Source organism: Pteropus medius, unplaced genomic scaffold (assembly GCF_902729225.1).
Source record: "Pteropus medius unplaced genomic scaffold, Ma_sr-lr_union100, whole genome shotgun sequence".
Classification (NCBI taxonomy): domain Eukaryota; kingdom Metazoa; phylum Chordata; class Mammalia; order Chiroptera; family Pteropodidae; genus Pteropus; species Pteropus medius.
The window spans coordinates 967,298-980,762 of NW_024342472.1; the positions used below are offsets into that span (position 1 = coordinate 967,298).

Below are 13,465 nucleotides of genomic sequence, written 5' to 3' on the forward strand. Positions count from 1 at the left end.
CACCCCCACCCCCCCGCCGCCCCACATCTGGCAAGGCTATGACAGAAACAGTAACTCCCCCAACACACGCATACCAGTGTCCTCTGGCTCCCCCCTCTCACGGCGTGTCTTGGCAGCGCCCTTCCCGGCTCCTCCTCTGGGCACACGAGTGCACCTGCTTCCTCGATAAGACAGAGCATCCCTTTATCCTCAGGCTTGGGAGAGGCGCGGAGGCACAGCTCAGCTGCCAACCGAGGTGTCTCCCCCGCACCCCCGGCGCTCCACCCTCGCCGAGTAGTGTAGTGTTGCTCCGAGGTTGAAGTGCTCCAGAGATGTCTTAGGGTGCAGCTCTTTGTCCTTCCCAGCTGTGCTCCTGGCCTGCTGACTCCTGTGCACTCTGAGAAAGTAGAGGTGGGGAGCCTGCGACCTATAAAATTAATGAGAACAAGGAGAAAGGAGGACAACCCTACAGTCCCCCTTTCCTCCGTTGGCTTCCTCCCTGCGGTGTGTCCCTGAGGTCTAGGCTGGGGAGGGTCTAGGCCGAGGTACGGCAACAGTTGTGGCGCGGCCGCATGCTCAAAAGTCCGGTCTAAGGGCAAAGGCAGAAGGAGAAGGCTCAAGGCTTGCAGCCTCTCTCCCATTTCTCCTCCCTGCCTGGCTTTTGTATTGGTGACTCGGAGCTGCGGGGAGGGTGCATTGGAGGAGGAGAAGGTAGACGTGGGTGAGAGGCACCCCTGCGCGCGCGTGCACACACACGCGCGGCCCCACACTCACAGACACATACTCACGGACACGCGCGCGCGCGCACACACACAAAGCTCGCTCATCTCGAACGCATTAACGTGGCTGTTTTCTTTGTGTGGAGCCCACGAGGGGGGTTGGGGCCACAGTCAGGTTCCGGGGAGATGGCGCAGCCCATCCTGGGCCGTGGGAGCCTGCAGCCCACCTCAGCAGCTGGCCTGGCGTCCCTGGAGCTTGATTCATCGTTGGACCAGTACGTGCAGATTCGCATCTTCAAAATCATCGTGATTGGGGACTCCAACGTGGGCAAGACCTGCCTAACCTTCCGTTTCTGCGGGGGGACATTCCCGGACAAGACTGAGGCCACCATTGGCGTGGACTTCAGGGAGAAGACTGTGGAAATCGAGGGCGAGAAGATCAAGGTGATTCAGACGGTCAGGTTCAGGAAGGGAGGGCTCTGGGAGGGAGCCTTGCCTGAGGCATACTCTAGTGTTTGTGAATGGTCCTGTACTTGACTGTGTGGCCCCATGCTGAGCCCAAGACCCTTGGCACCTCCTCATCCCCTTTAGTCTCTCTCAGGGGCCCAGTTCCCACCTTACCTTTTTTTTTTTTCCTTCCTGGCGGGCCAGACTAGGTGCATTCATCCCCTCTGCCCCTGCCTGGCAGCTCCTGCCAGAAAAAGCATATGTGATCCCATCCCTAACCTTGAGCCAGGAGCAGTGGCACCTGTGGGCAGAGGGAAATAGGAGGGAACCCAGTTCTGGTCTGTGGGATGGACCCCAAAGCAATCTTGAGGTCTCTTTTACCTCTTGGTTGCCAGTAGGCTCCCAAATCCCATTTTGTTAAGCTCCAAGGCATTAGAAGGGGAGGAAATGATGGAAATCCATAGAGAATTACAGTTTATGGTTAAGATTAGGGCCGAGCTTGAATAAGGGTGGAGTTTGAGTGGTTCTGGCACAAAGTCATGAGACCTTTTAAAGAAATTGAGACAGGGTCACATGCCAGCCCTTCGTTCTAGACAAAACTTGTTCTTTTGGAACAGTCCCCCTCAAATGATATCTTCTTTATTTGTCTGGGGTATCTAATGCCATTACTCATTCTGTTGGTATTGTCTTTGGCAGGCCTTTGTAAAAATGCAGAGCAACTTACATGAGGGCCAAGGGAAGTGTCTTAGTCCTACCATCTCATTGTTTTATGAAGTAGGCTAAGTACAGATATTCTTGTCTGACCATTTGTACTCAGTTTTGGTTCAGAAAAGGTGGAAAATCGATATGACAGGAATATTTCAATGTACAGAGCATAGGGGGAGGGAAGACATGACAAGAGCAGCTTCATGTGTCAGGGGAACAGAGTGAGGCAGGGTTAAGGTCAGGAAAGTCACCTCAAAAGTCACTGGGCACTAAAGACCAACTCTACTAGACCCACAGCTGGCCTTTTCTTGAGCCTATGGTCTGATCCTGTCTGGCGAAGATAAACCTCCCTCCTGCTGGTCAAGCAGCCCAAATGACCACAAGGCCAAATCTACAGAGTGATGTGGAACGAAGGGTTAAGTAACTGGGGAGAATGAGAAAATACGGTAAAATGTGCAAGACTCCTGACTCCGTGATTATTAAAATGAATGTGTTTTAAAAGGGCTTCAGAAACCTGGCCAAGGCACTAGATGTGTCAGGAAGATGGGCTGGTAACGGAGGGCTCTCGAGAACAACTGAGCCCCAGAGTTGGGAATATAGGATGCTGTTTTGAAATAGTAATCTTTTTTGCTTCTTGCATTTTGGGGGGAATTACTACATTTCCTTTTTAAAGTCAAAGTAGGTATCTGTCTCCTTTCCCAGGACTTTATGTTGATATTTGCTTGGTTAGGACTTTCTCTAGTGTGTCTAGCTTCTTAAATATAAGGTTGTAAGATTTTGAAATTTCAAAAGCATGCCTTTTTTAATCCAAAGTAGAAATGTACTTATGGATGTGCTCTTAAACCCTCAAGACCCTTAAAATTTGATTCTATTGCCTGTTTAAAATCAAGTGTTGCATTGAGCCAAATGGCTCTCTTGGATTTATTTATTTATTATTTATTTTTAATGCCTACAGCACCTGGTATTCCTAGGTGATCTCTCATCCAAGTACTAACCAGGCCCATCCCTGCTTAGCTTCCGAGATCAGACAAGATTGGGCACGTTCAGGATGACATGACTGTAGACTCTCTCTTGGATTTAAGAGAGAGGAAATAAATCCGCCTGAAATTCACATGGAGGAAAAAGGAAGTATTTGAGAGTCTGGGGGAGAAGGGAAGAGGAAGTTAGAAAGTGGAAAATGGGAGGTGAAAATGAGTGGAAGAAAGTTACTGCCCAATGACCTCGAGGAAATTTTAAAAAGATTCCCTCCCTTCCAACAGCCCAGTACTTAGCCAGACTGGATTTTATGGTCTCTTCCAGATTCCAGACTTTTTCCCAGGGGGCAGAGCCTGTAACAGTGTAACTCACTAAAAATGGAGCTCAACAGGACACCACAGGCAGAAGAATACACAATACAGGCTTTTTAGGGGAAGATGATATTTTCAAGAGGGCCTTGTAACACCAGTGACATAAAGGAGCCCTCTGAGAGTAGATTCTGAAGGAGCTCACTCAGGGTGGGGTGTGGGAGTGGGGAGATGGTGACCCTGCCTCTTGTAAAGCTGCTGCAACCTTAAGGCCAAAGCCAGCAGGAGAGACCAGCATGTCCATGGGAAGATGGCAGAGCATGGCAGTGAGCACATGATCTCGATAGAAAATTTGGCCCCACACTCCAGCTGGCCTAGAGTTTCTCAAGGAACAAGTATCAAAATCACGCTAGGAGGTGACTGCCAAAAGCTTCTCCCTTTGGGGGAGAGAGTAAAGTCCAGTGTGCCAGGCTGAGGTAGCCCTAGACCATAGCCAGCAACAGAAGGCTGTCAGGCTATAAATGCCAGCCCTCACAGGAGAGTGGAGAGAGGGCTCAGTGAGCTCTTTTCTCAGTCCAAGAGTAGGGTATGGCCTCTCCTGGGCTGCCTCCCTGTATCACAGGGTAGCATACAGGTCAATCCCTGCAGGGGGATGACTGATTTAGCATACTTGGGGCTACTTTCTTAATTACTAGGGCCATCCCTAGGGCTTTGAAACCCCATTTGGTCTTTCTATTCAATGTGTCCTCACTCCCTCCCCATCACAACATTTATAATCCAGTGTTTACTGGTTAACATCATCAAGAAAAGCCTCCTGTGAGTCAATGGTAATAATAATAACAACTTCTGTTTTTGATTAAACAAAGAGCCCAAGCTAGGCACTTTTCATGCACTATCTTATTTGATCTTCACAGCAGCCTGTGAAATTAGGACTACTATTATCATTCCGTTTTATAAATAAGGAGACCAAAGTAGAGAGCTTAAATAAATATGCCTAAAGGCGTATGGATCTGAGCTTCAGTCTATGACCCTTGAGCCTAACTAAACACTTCACCATCTCATTATCGTGCTTTCCCTGTGATAGGGCCAAGATCTCACCCTGGATTCAGAGCCCATGCTCTCTACCACTGCACCTACTGAGGCACATTCGGCCTCGGGTGGGGGAGGGGGAGGTGGCATACTGGGCAGCCAGCCTGGTGGTCTCTTCTAGGCCAAGAGTCCAGGGTTATAACCCCAGGACCCAGGAGACTTCAAGATGTCTCACTTGAAGTCAACTGCACCCCAGACACTGAGCTGAGTACTTAAGTTTTACTTTTTGCATCTTTTTTTTTGGAGGGTGGTGTGGGATCAAATCATTTTATCAAGGGCCTTCTGGGAAGGGTCAAAGAGCTGGGAGGACAATGAAATCTGACTTCTTCTGCCAGGCCAGGATCTCTTCAACTTCATAGCCACCGAAAGCTACATTTTGCATCTGGACTGTCTCAACTTGGGTGTGAGGATCAGAGAATGTTCAAAGATGGAAGAGACCTTAAAGAATCTTTAATCTGACACCCTCATTTTACAGATAGGAAACTGAGGTTTAGAGAGAGGAAGTGACTTCCCAAGATCACAAGACCAGGCCTACAACTCAGGTCTCCTAATTCCCCTTTTGGCGCTCTTTCCATATAAATCTCTTTTCTGAGCTTGTTCCATGGTCCATCCTGTGATAGAGATGAGGAGAGACATCATATGGGAAAGCTGGCAGTCCTTCCTGACATCAGCCTAGGAAGGGTGGAGGCAGCTCCCGATCCCCAAAGGAAGGGTGGAGCTTCCCTTAATGAATACTGTGAGTCTGTCTCCTAAATCATACTGAGCCTGTCTCAGACTAAAAACACTGGAAAACACCAAATAGGAGTGTGTGGGAGGTGGGATGAAGGAGGTATCAGAGGGGAGGCTCAGAAATAATTTTTGAGCCATTCTTTGTAAATTCTCATGGAAGCACCCTCTCTTGCCTAGTCTGGTCCTTCCACAGGCTGGGCACACCCTCAGCCCCAGCCCACCCAACTGGGCAAACTGTAGGTCAGCCTTGGCTGTGGGCAGGTGCCACCCAGTTTTGCAGATTTCTCTTCCTCTGCTGATCACTTGGCCTCCAACAAAAGGACATTCATGCCTCATCTACAGAAAGATGCCAGATATGTTCCCTAGGGAAAGGAAATACTTGTGTCAGCTATGAGCACGTGCAGGGGGTAGAAGACTTGCTGAAGCTTGCTCAAGCTGTGGTAGCCCCAGGAAAATGTTTTAAAAAGGCTAGATTAATCTTTGGTAGACCCCACACTGTGTCCTCTGACCCTCCTTCAGCATCTCCATCACTTTGGACCCCTCCCGAGCCACACATGGCAGGTTGCTAACATTCCTCTCTTCTCCCCCTCCCCATAGACTGTTTTTGCCTTGGCTCTATCTCATTGTCAGGAAGCCAAGCTTTCTGTGCTTTTCAGGAGGAGAATCAATGGGTCCTAGGAGTAGTGCTACCAGGGCAGGGCTGATGGGCCTTCTGAGACAATGACAACTACTAACATTTGCATAGCACTTTATATTTTGCAAAAGCTCTTTCTCGTGTGTTATTTCATTGGTTTAGTCATTCGCTTAGCAACTAAGTGGAGGAGCTGGAACCCAGGTTTCTGAATTCCAGAGCCACTACTGCATTTCAACAGTGTCTGCTCAACTACTCGTTGGGCCAGACTTGATGGTAGAGGTTTCAGGCCAGAGAGGGAGAAAGAGTGTGTATTAGGCACTGTGCCATGAACTTACAATGAATGCTAATCTTCACAGCATCCCTACAAGATTGCTGTGGTTATCCTCAGTTTCCAGAGAACACTGATGATAGAGTAAGTAACTTGCCTAAAGACACCTAATTAGTAGTATGTGGTTCTGTTGAGATTTGCACCCAAGTTAGTTTGACTCTATTACCCCCCACTGGCCCTTGGAAAGAAAAGAGGATCGAGGAACATGAATGTGGCTAAGGGGCAGTTGTCGCCCCCAGCCACCATGTGGATGCAATGCCCATAGGAAGGGAAGAATGGATAAGAGGAGTGCCAGCTGCAAAAGGGTAAGGAGATGCTTTCACTGTCCAGCAGGGGCCAGGGTTTTATGAGGATGCTGAGAATAGAAACATCAAATCCCAAAACAAAATGAGGTCTTTTGTATGTCCAGTGAGCCTGCCTGCTGTGCTCTCCCTTTGTGATGGCTCTTCTGATTTTCTGCTGTGAGCATCCTGCTTTCTGGCTCACTTCTCACCACATACAGGGTTGCAAAGAACTTGGGGTGGGGTTTATAAAGAACTGGAATGGGAACAGAGCCTACAGTTTAAATTCTGAACCTCCAAATAAAAGCTTCAAGGCTCCCTATCATATTGGAAAGGCAAAGTTGATCTCCAGCAGAGAGGGCCATCCCTGCAGTTCTGGTGGCTTGGGTGGTGTACACAATTCTGAAGCCAAAGAAAAGCCAACAGCCAGCCTACTCAGCCCCAAACACCTCACACACTCCCACCTGTGTTCTTGTTAGTGGCAGGTATTTTTAGAGTCCTGAGCTCATGGTGTTACAGCATCTGCCAAATGCCTGAGGGCTGGTAAGGATTCAGCCTTACTCAGAGGCAAGAGTTAGGACTACTGTTGGGATGGAGATGAGGACCAGGAGCCAAGTGGTCATGATTTTCTTGTGCTATACTTCCTCTCTTCCCATTGACCTTTATTCCTTTCCTGGCCTGCTCTCCCTTTCTTCCTGCTCAGAGCACCAGAGTGGTGGAAGAAATGAACATCTTTCCTGTCTCTGCTTGTAGAAGCAAATCAGTCTTCGAGGACTTATGTTTTTCTGCATAACCAAAGTCAACTATTCACTCTGAAATTGCCTTGGCAGATACCTAGGATGCCAGACTCCTTGTAGTTTTGGTGGCTCAGGCCAATATTGCTTTTTGATAATGATGATTATGATGACGACACTGATGCTGACAATCGTAACGAGGAGTGATCTGATGCAGAAAAAGATGGCTTACAGTTTAGCTGGAGAGATGCCAAGAGCACTGATAAAACAAATAGAGAACAAATAAATATATTCTAAATGGTGTGGCATAGACTCAAAGTGCAATAGAAATTTCTAAGAAAAAAGAATTTGAAGAGAAGTTGGAAAAGGTTTTAGGAAGAAGATGGAGGCATGAGCTGAGCCTTGAAGATTGGGTGAGGTTTGGGTAAGTCAATGAGGGGGCAACTGATTCTGTAGGGGAAGGGTGAACTAGCAGGACCAAAGGTACAAAGAAAGGAATGAGCTAGGTATAACTGAGTAATTTTAAATGAGATTGGGTGGAGTCAAATTATGGCAGACAAAATTGTCCATTTGATGCCATATGATGTAGAGGGCTATCATCATTTCCTGATGAGGAAGATGACAAATCCTTGCTGATAAAAGCAAGGATTTAGGAAGGCTAGTTTGAAAGTACTATGCAGGAAGCACTGGAGCAGAGAGACATCTAGAATCCAAAAGACTTCGCTATAGTCCAGGAGTGAAGAGAGGAGGGTCTGGCCTAGAGACATGAAAATTGAAATGAAAGAATGGGTGAATCTGAAAGTTGTGCCAAGGCATGTGGTGGTCATGCCCACAGAGAGGATGAAGGAGAGCCAGGACAATGAAAATCAATGTTCAGAATGATGACTCTGGGGCCCTGTAAGGTCTTCACTCAGCAAAGAGACCCAATTATATTTACTAGATTACACTTACCAGCTGCTAACTCCAAATAAAAGCTATACTTCATTTTAAGAGCCATAGTAGTCAATTAGTAGCCATAATCAAATTTCCTTTGATAACTGAGAATTATATAGGGCCTTTTGACTATCACTCTGAGTATGACTTTTTCTTGTCCAAGACTTTGGATATATAAAGGGAAATAGATTGGGCTGAATGTGTGTCAACTCCAGAGTGTCCTTTGGGAGTTATGTCTTTGTATATGTTACTTATATCAGCATTTTTTCTTTTGTAATTTGGCCTTTATCCCAAAAGCTGAGATGTGGAAGAAAAATCCAATGAGTTAAATCACCTTTTATATAACAAAGAAATGAACTTAAAATAAATTGAAGTAAAAGGTGAGATTTTAACACTAACTTTGTTTTTTTAAATGTTATGCAAAAAAACAACCCCCCAAACAGTGATAGATGCTTACAATAGAAAATTTGGAAAATATGAAAAAATAAATAAATAAAAGAAATATCACCTATAGTCCCACTGCCCATAAATAATCATTAATTTTCTGGTATATATACTTCTAGTCTTTCCTATGCATCTGTCTATGATTTTATATACATATATTAATTGGGACCATAGCATATGAAGAATTTCTTATCCTGCTTTCACTTACTTATATTTTGTGTGCATTTCCTCCACCATTTATCCTTTGAGAACATTATTTTTAATGGCTACATAATAGTCCATCATATAGATATATACATACATTTCAGCTATTCCTCTCCTACTAAGCATTTAGGTTGTTTCCTGTTTTTTTTTTTAAGGTATAAATAATACTGTGATTAAGATCTTTGTACAAAATTTTGAACACATCTCTGTTATTTCTTTTGTATAGATTTCTGAAAGTGGGACTATAGGCTCAAAGAGATTTAAAGATTTTTAAGGTTCTGATAATATTGCCAAATTGCCCTCAGAAAAGTTGACCAATTTACATTCCAGTTTCTCAACTAAAAACCTTAAGATTTTTCAACTCAACATTTCAACTGAAAATCTTAAGAAAAATCTTTATAACCCCAGAAGAAACTTCTCTCCATACTTTGATAAGTTTGTTCTGCCACTTTGTCAAAGAACCACTTCCTGTGTCAGGGCTTGTCACCTCAGTTTTATAATGCTGTAGAACCATGTTTTGTCTATCCTTGTTTCCTTTTCTGACTTGATATATGGGTTTTTGCATCTTACAGGTTCAGGTGTGGGACACAGCAGGTCAGGAACGCTTCCGCAAAAGCATGGTTGAGCATTACTACCGCAATGTGCATGCAGTGGTCTTTGTCTACGACGTCACCAAAATGACATCCTTCACCAACCTCAAAATGTGGATCCAAGAATGCAATGGGCATGCTGTGCCCCCACTAGTCCCGAAAGTGCTTGTGGGCAACAAGTGTGACTTGAGGGAACAGATCCAGGTGCCCTCCAACTTAGCCCTGAAATTTGCCGATGCCCACAACATGCTCTTGTTTGAGACATCTGCCAAGGACCCTAAAGAGAGCCAGAACGTGGAGTCAATTTTCATGTGCCTGGCTTGCCGATTGAAGGCACAGAAATCCCTGCTCTATCGTGATGCTGAGAGGCAGCAGGGGAAGGTGCAGAAACTGGAGTTCCCACAGGAAGCTAACAGTAAAACTTCATGTCCCTGTTGAAACCAAATGATGTAAATACAAGATCGATTATCACTGGAGTTTTTTCTTTCTCTTTTTTCCATGCCTGCATAATGCTGACACCTGCTTGTTTCCATATAAATTGATATTAAAATAAAATTTGTATAGATTACCACATGCCTTCATGTCTTGCTTTCCTCTCGGAAGACATTTCTGATTGTGATGAGTAGAAGAGGCAGCTTGCTCTACTAGAATGATATGCCCATGCTAAGGCACACTCCCTACCAGCCTTTTATGCTACCTGAAGATCTCATTATCTGAGTCACTTCTTCAGGACTAAGTCATTGTCTCACTTGGTGTCATCGGTGGGCAGAAACACCCAGAGGATGTGGGTACAGGCCAGATATCCCACCTCCTGGAGGAACATGCGCCAATGCAGGTGGCGGGATAGAGTTTTGAAAGGAGATATTGACTCATCAGTATTTTCTCGGACCCCTAGATGTCAGAGAAGGCTACTCTCTTCTTAGTTCCCAAAGTTTAAGAATAAAAAGTATAGGTTGCCCAATGAGCCCATCTGCTTCCAAAGTAGTTAGATCCTTCTTCCCATTTTTCTGCCAAGCAGTCTCTGACACCAAAAGTAGTTCCCTACCTCTGCTGCCGTTTCTTAGAAAAGGCAGAACTCAAACTAACAAATATCTATTATGCCCCCAGATCTTTGCCGGGTGCTATGGAGGAAACATAACAAGAGGAGGATCCATCTCCTACATCCAAAGACCCTCTGATCTAGTTGCAGGAACAATGTACATCTTGAAACTACTTGAGAACAAAAATTAGACAATTAGATCACTGAATGCAAGGCTGTGCTATGGGAATTGAGAGCATTATGTACTCAACATCAGGGAGGGGGGTCATTGAAAAATAATTGGACTTATATTGTATTTCGAATAAAGTGTAATGTTTGAATTGGTAAAGAAGAGGAGTGTGCAAAAGTCTGGAGGCAGGAATGACCTTGGGAGTTCAGCGGGAGGACAACTGAGATTCTGGCCCTCTGACAACTGAGCAGCCCTAGTGGGGAGCTGAGGGCCTGGAAGCCTGAGCATCAGGAAGGATAGTTTGCTGATTTTGAGCCAAATGGGAGCTTTTGGTGTCTTTCCAGCAGGATTCCTGTAGGTATTTTTTATATGTTTGGTCCTAAGCATGTGAAAGCCTCTTGTTCAATTGTTAAAGTAACTAAACGGTTATAAAAGTATATCTACAATAACCTCAGGTAGATTTCTTTGCTTGAGGGTGTTCCTTAAGCCACCTCTGTTTTTGGAAGCCTGTGGGGAGAGGGTCTCAGGTAGATAGCTCCTGAGCACATTCCTCTCATAGGCAAATGCAGGTCTGCCTCTTGCCTCCAGCTAGCAAAGAGTAATAAGTCCCAAATGCACCTCGCACCAAAACAAATAGCCTATCTGGTCCTTCTTGGTTGTCCCTGCAGCCTTCTTCCTCTCACACTGGTTTATCCCCCACCCCTGGTTGGTTCTCATTACTTGGCTTCTGCCTAGATCCTAGTCTTTGCAGCCCGCCTAGTCTCCCAGTGAAGGTTATTTTCTTACTAGTTGTCCCCACCTCATGCCTAGCCCCTCAATCTCACCCAAGGACTGGGAGCCTATTGTCTGTTGGTGAACTGCCTGCTGAAACCCCTGTCGTTATGCTTCTCCACAATGAAATAACCAGGACTTTGTCTCAGACTTCAGATGCTGACTCCTTGCCCAGGACACTACCTGCTGTTGTGGTGTCTTTTGGCTCTTACGACCTGGCTGCAGGGCTAAATCACCTCTCAGTGGCTTCAGGTATACTTGTTGATTCTAATGAATACATTTCAGTCTGGGTCCTGGCCTGTGTTGGTCATTTCTGCTGTAACTGGGTCAAGATGACAACATTCCAAGTCCTCTAACCAGGATTGCCTCTTCTAGACCTGGATTGCCTCTGACACTGTTCAACACTTACTGAGCACCTACTATGTGCCATTGTTCTAAGGCCCCAGGTACATAGGTGAGCAAAATAAAATCCCCATTTTCATAAAGGAGACAGATACTAAATCAGAAATGAGATACATAAATGAGATAATTTGAGACAGTGATAAAGACTCTAAGGGCCATTAAACAGGGTAAATGGATAGAAAGTGAGGGAGGTGGGGGGAGGGTGACATATTAGAGTGGTCACAGAAGACATCTTTGAAGAGATAACATTTGAGCTGAGACCTGAGTGAAGAAAAGCAACTAGCTATGAGGCCAGGGAGGAGAGAACCCCAAGCAGAGGAACAACAAATGCCAAAGTCCTGAGGCAGGAGTGAGGTTGGTATGTTCGAGGAATGGAAATGAGACTGGTGTGGTTGAGCGAAAAAGGGAGAGACTGTGGGAGATGAGGTGATGAAGTAGGTAAGGCCAGGTCTGTTGGGTTATGGTTTTATTTAAATGCTGTGGGAAGCCAGTGGAAGGTTTTAGCATCGTCTAGGGTCAGTAACCTTTGGAAAGATTCAGCAGGTTTGCTGACCTGCAAGAGGGAAAAGCCTCCACTTTTCTTAACTACTCTGAGAAAAATAGATACCCCTTCCTGGTGACTCCTGAGTGTAGGCCTTGGGGCTGCCACTTCTATGCTGGCTGGCCCCCACCTTGAAAAACAGACACTGAAAACTTCTCTCAGATTATCACTTTCTGGTTCTGCCAAGGCTTTGATAGTTTTGCTGTGAATAGCAGATACCCACCAATCCTACCTGCCTCTATCTTCTGCGTGTCACCTGCTTGATTCTGTCCCTTCCTGCAGTATGACATTACTCTCCCTCAGGAGCTTGGAGACAGCCAAGAAGTCCTGGGGATCCTCACTGTGGCCCCAGGAATCTTGAGAATCTCTGGGTTCCACCCAGTTTCCTAGCTCCAGAACTTTCTTCTCGCAATAGCGGGATGGCCCAATGACACTCAGGCATCCCTCAGATTGAGCAAGAGGACTTGGGAATGGGCTGCGCCCAGAAGAAGGGGACTCTGGAGGCCAGAGAACCATGACATCCTTGTTTCCTTGAGGGTGGTAAGGAGTAGGATTCAAGGGAAGCATGGTGCTTCCAGGCTCCTCATTTAACCTCACTATGTCTCTGGAATGAACCATAATGGTCAGTACCTCTCCTTTACAGCTTCTCTTCACTTTCTAGACCTGTGCCCTTGAGTCTTCACTGGTGCTAAAGAGACAAGATCTGGAGAAATAACTACCAACATTCGAATGCCTATTATGTGCCAGGTCCTGTGTTAAAACATGACACATTCTTTCACTAGTTTATTCAATGCTCTTTCAACCTAATGAGGTAGGGATAAAGGTTACATTTTACAGGCAAGAATACAGATGCACCAAAAGATTTAGTAACTTGTCCAGGGTAGTAAGTGGTGAAGTGAGATCTGTCTTACTTTAAGTCTAACCTCCTTCTATGATATCATACTGTCTGTCCAGCTAGTTCCAAGGTCTAGGACCTTTAAGGGATTGCAGGTTGACTCCAGCCAATCCCCCTGACCCATGGGGGTTTTGTGAGCAGGTCATTCATTTATTATTCAGGCCAGACTGGGACATTCCACATTGAATGAGATGCCCATGACCAGATCTGTGTAAGAAGCCCAAGTGGCTGACAGAAGTGTCAGCCTCTGGGTCAAAGGATTTCCTAAGATGTCATTGCCAATAGGACAATAGCTGGAAACCACAAAGCCAGCTGGATTCTTCTACTCAGCCTTTGAAGCTGTAGGATCTGTCACAGATCCCCCTCCAAGAACTATCTCTCCCCAATATCTGTGCATTTGCTTAGGGCCTCAGATTCAGCCTGAAGACTTGCTCTGGCCAAGGACTACCTCAGCAGGATCCTTCAGTCAGCGAAGCCAAGACCAGATGTTTCTATAGCACTGCTATCTAGAGGAGTGCCCATGAGGGATACCCAGCCCAGAACAGCTGG

The 13,465-nt window shown here is 45.8% G+C and overlaps 1 protein-coding gene and 1 pseudogene across 1 annotated transcript; one reads left to right on the top strand and one right to left on the bottom strand.

Annotated features, from left to right (window-relative positions):
* The first annotated feature begins 47 nt into the window (after window positions 1–47).
* Window positions 48–9,667, top strand: RAB33A (RAB33A, member RAS oncogene family). The gene is made up of 2 exons (XM_039864978.1): window positions 48–1,142; window positions 9,082–9,667. Exons 1-2 carry the CDS (start codon window positions 885–887, stop codon window positions 9,535–9,537), a joined length of 714 nt encoding a protein of 237 aa, XP_039720912.1. The 5' UTR covers window positions 48–884; the 3' UTR covers window positions 9,538–9,667.
* Window positions 2,797–2,915, bottom strand: LOC120604340 (uncharacterized; annotated as a pseudogene).
* Window positions 9,668–13,465: the final 3,798 nt, after the last annotated feature.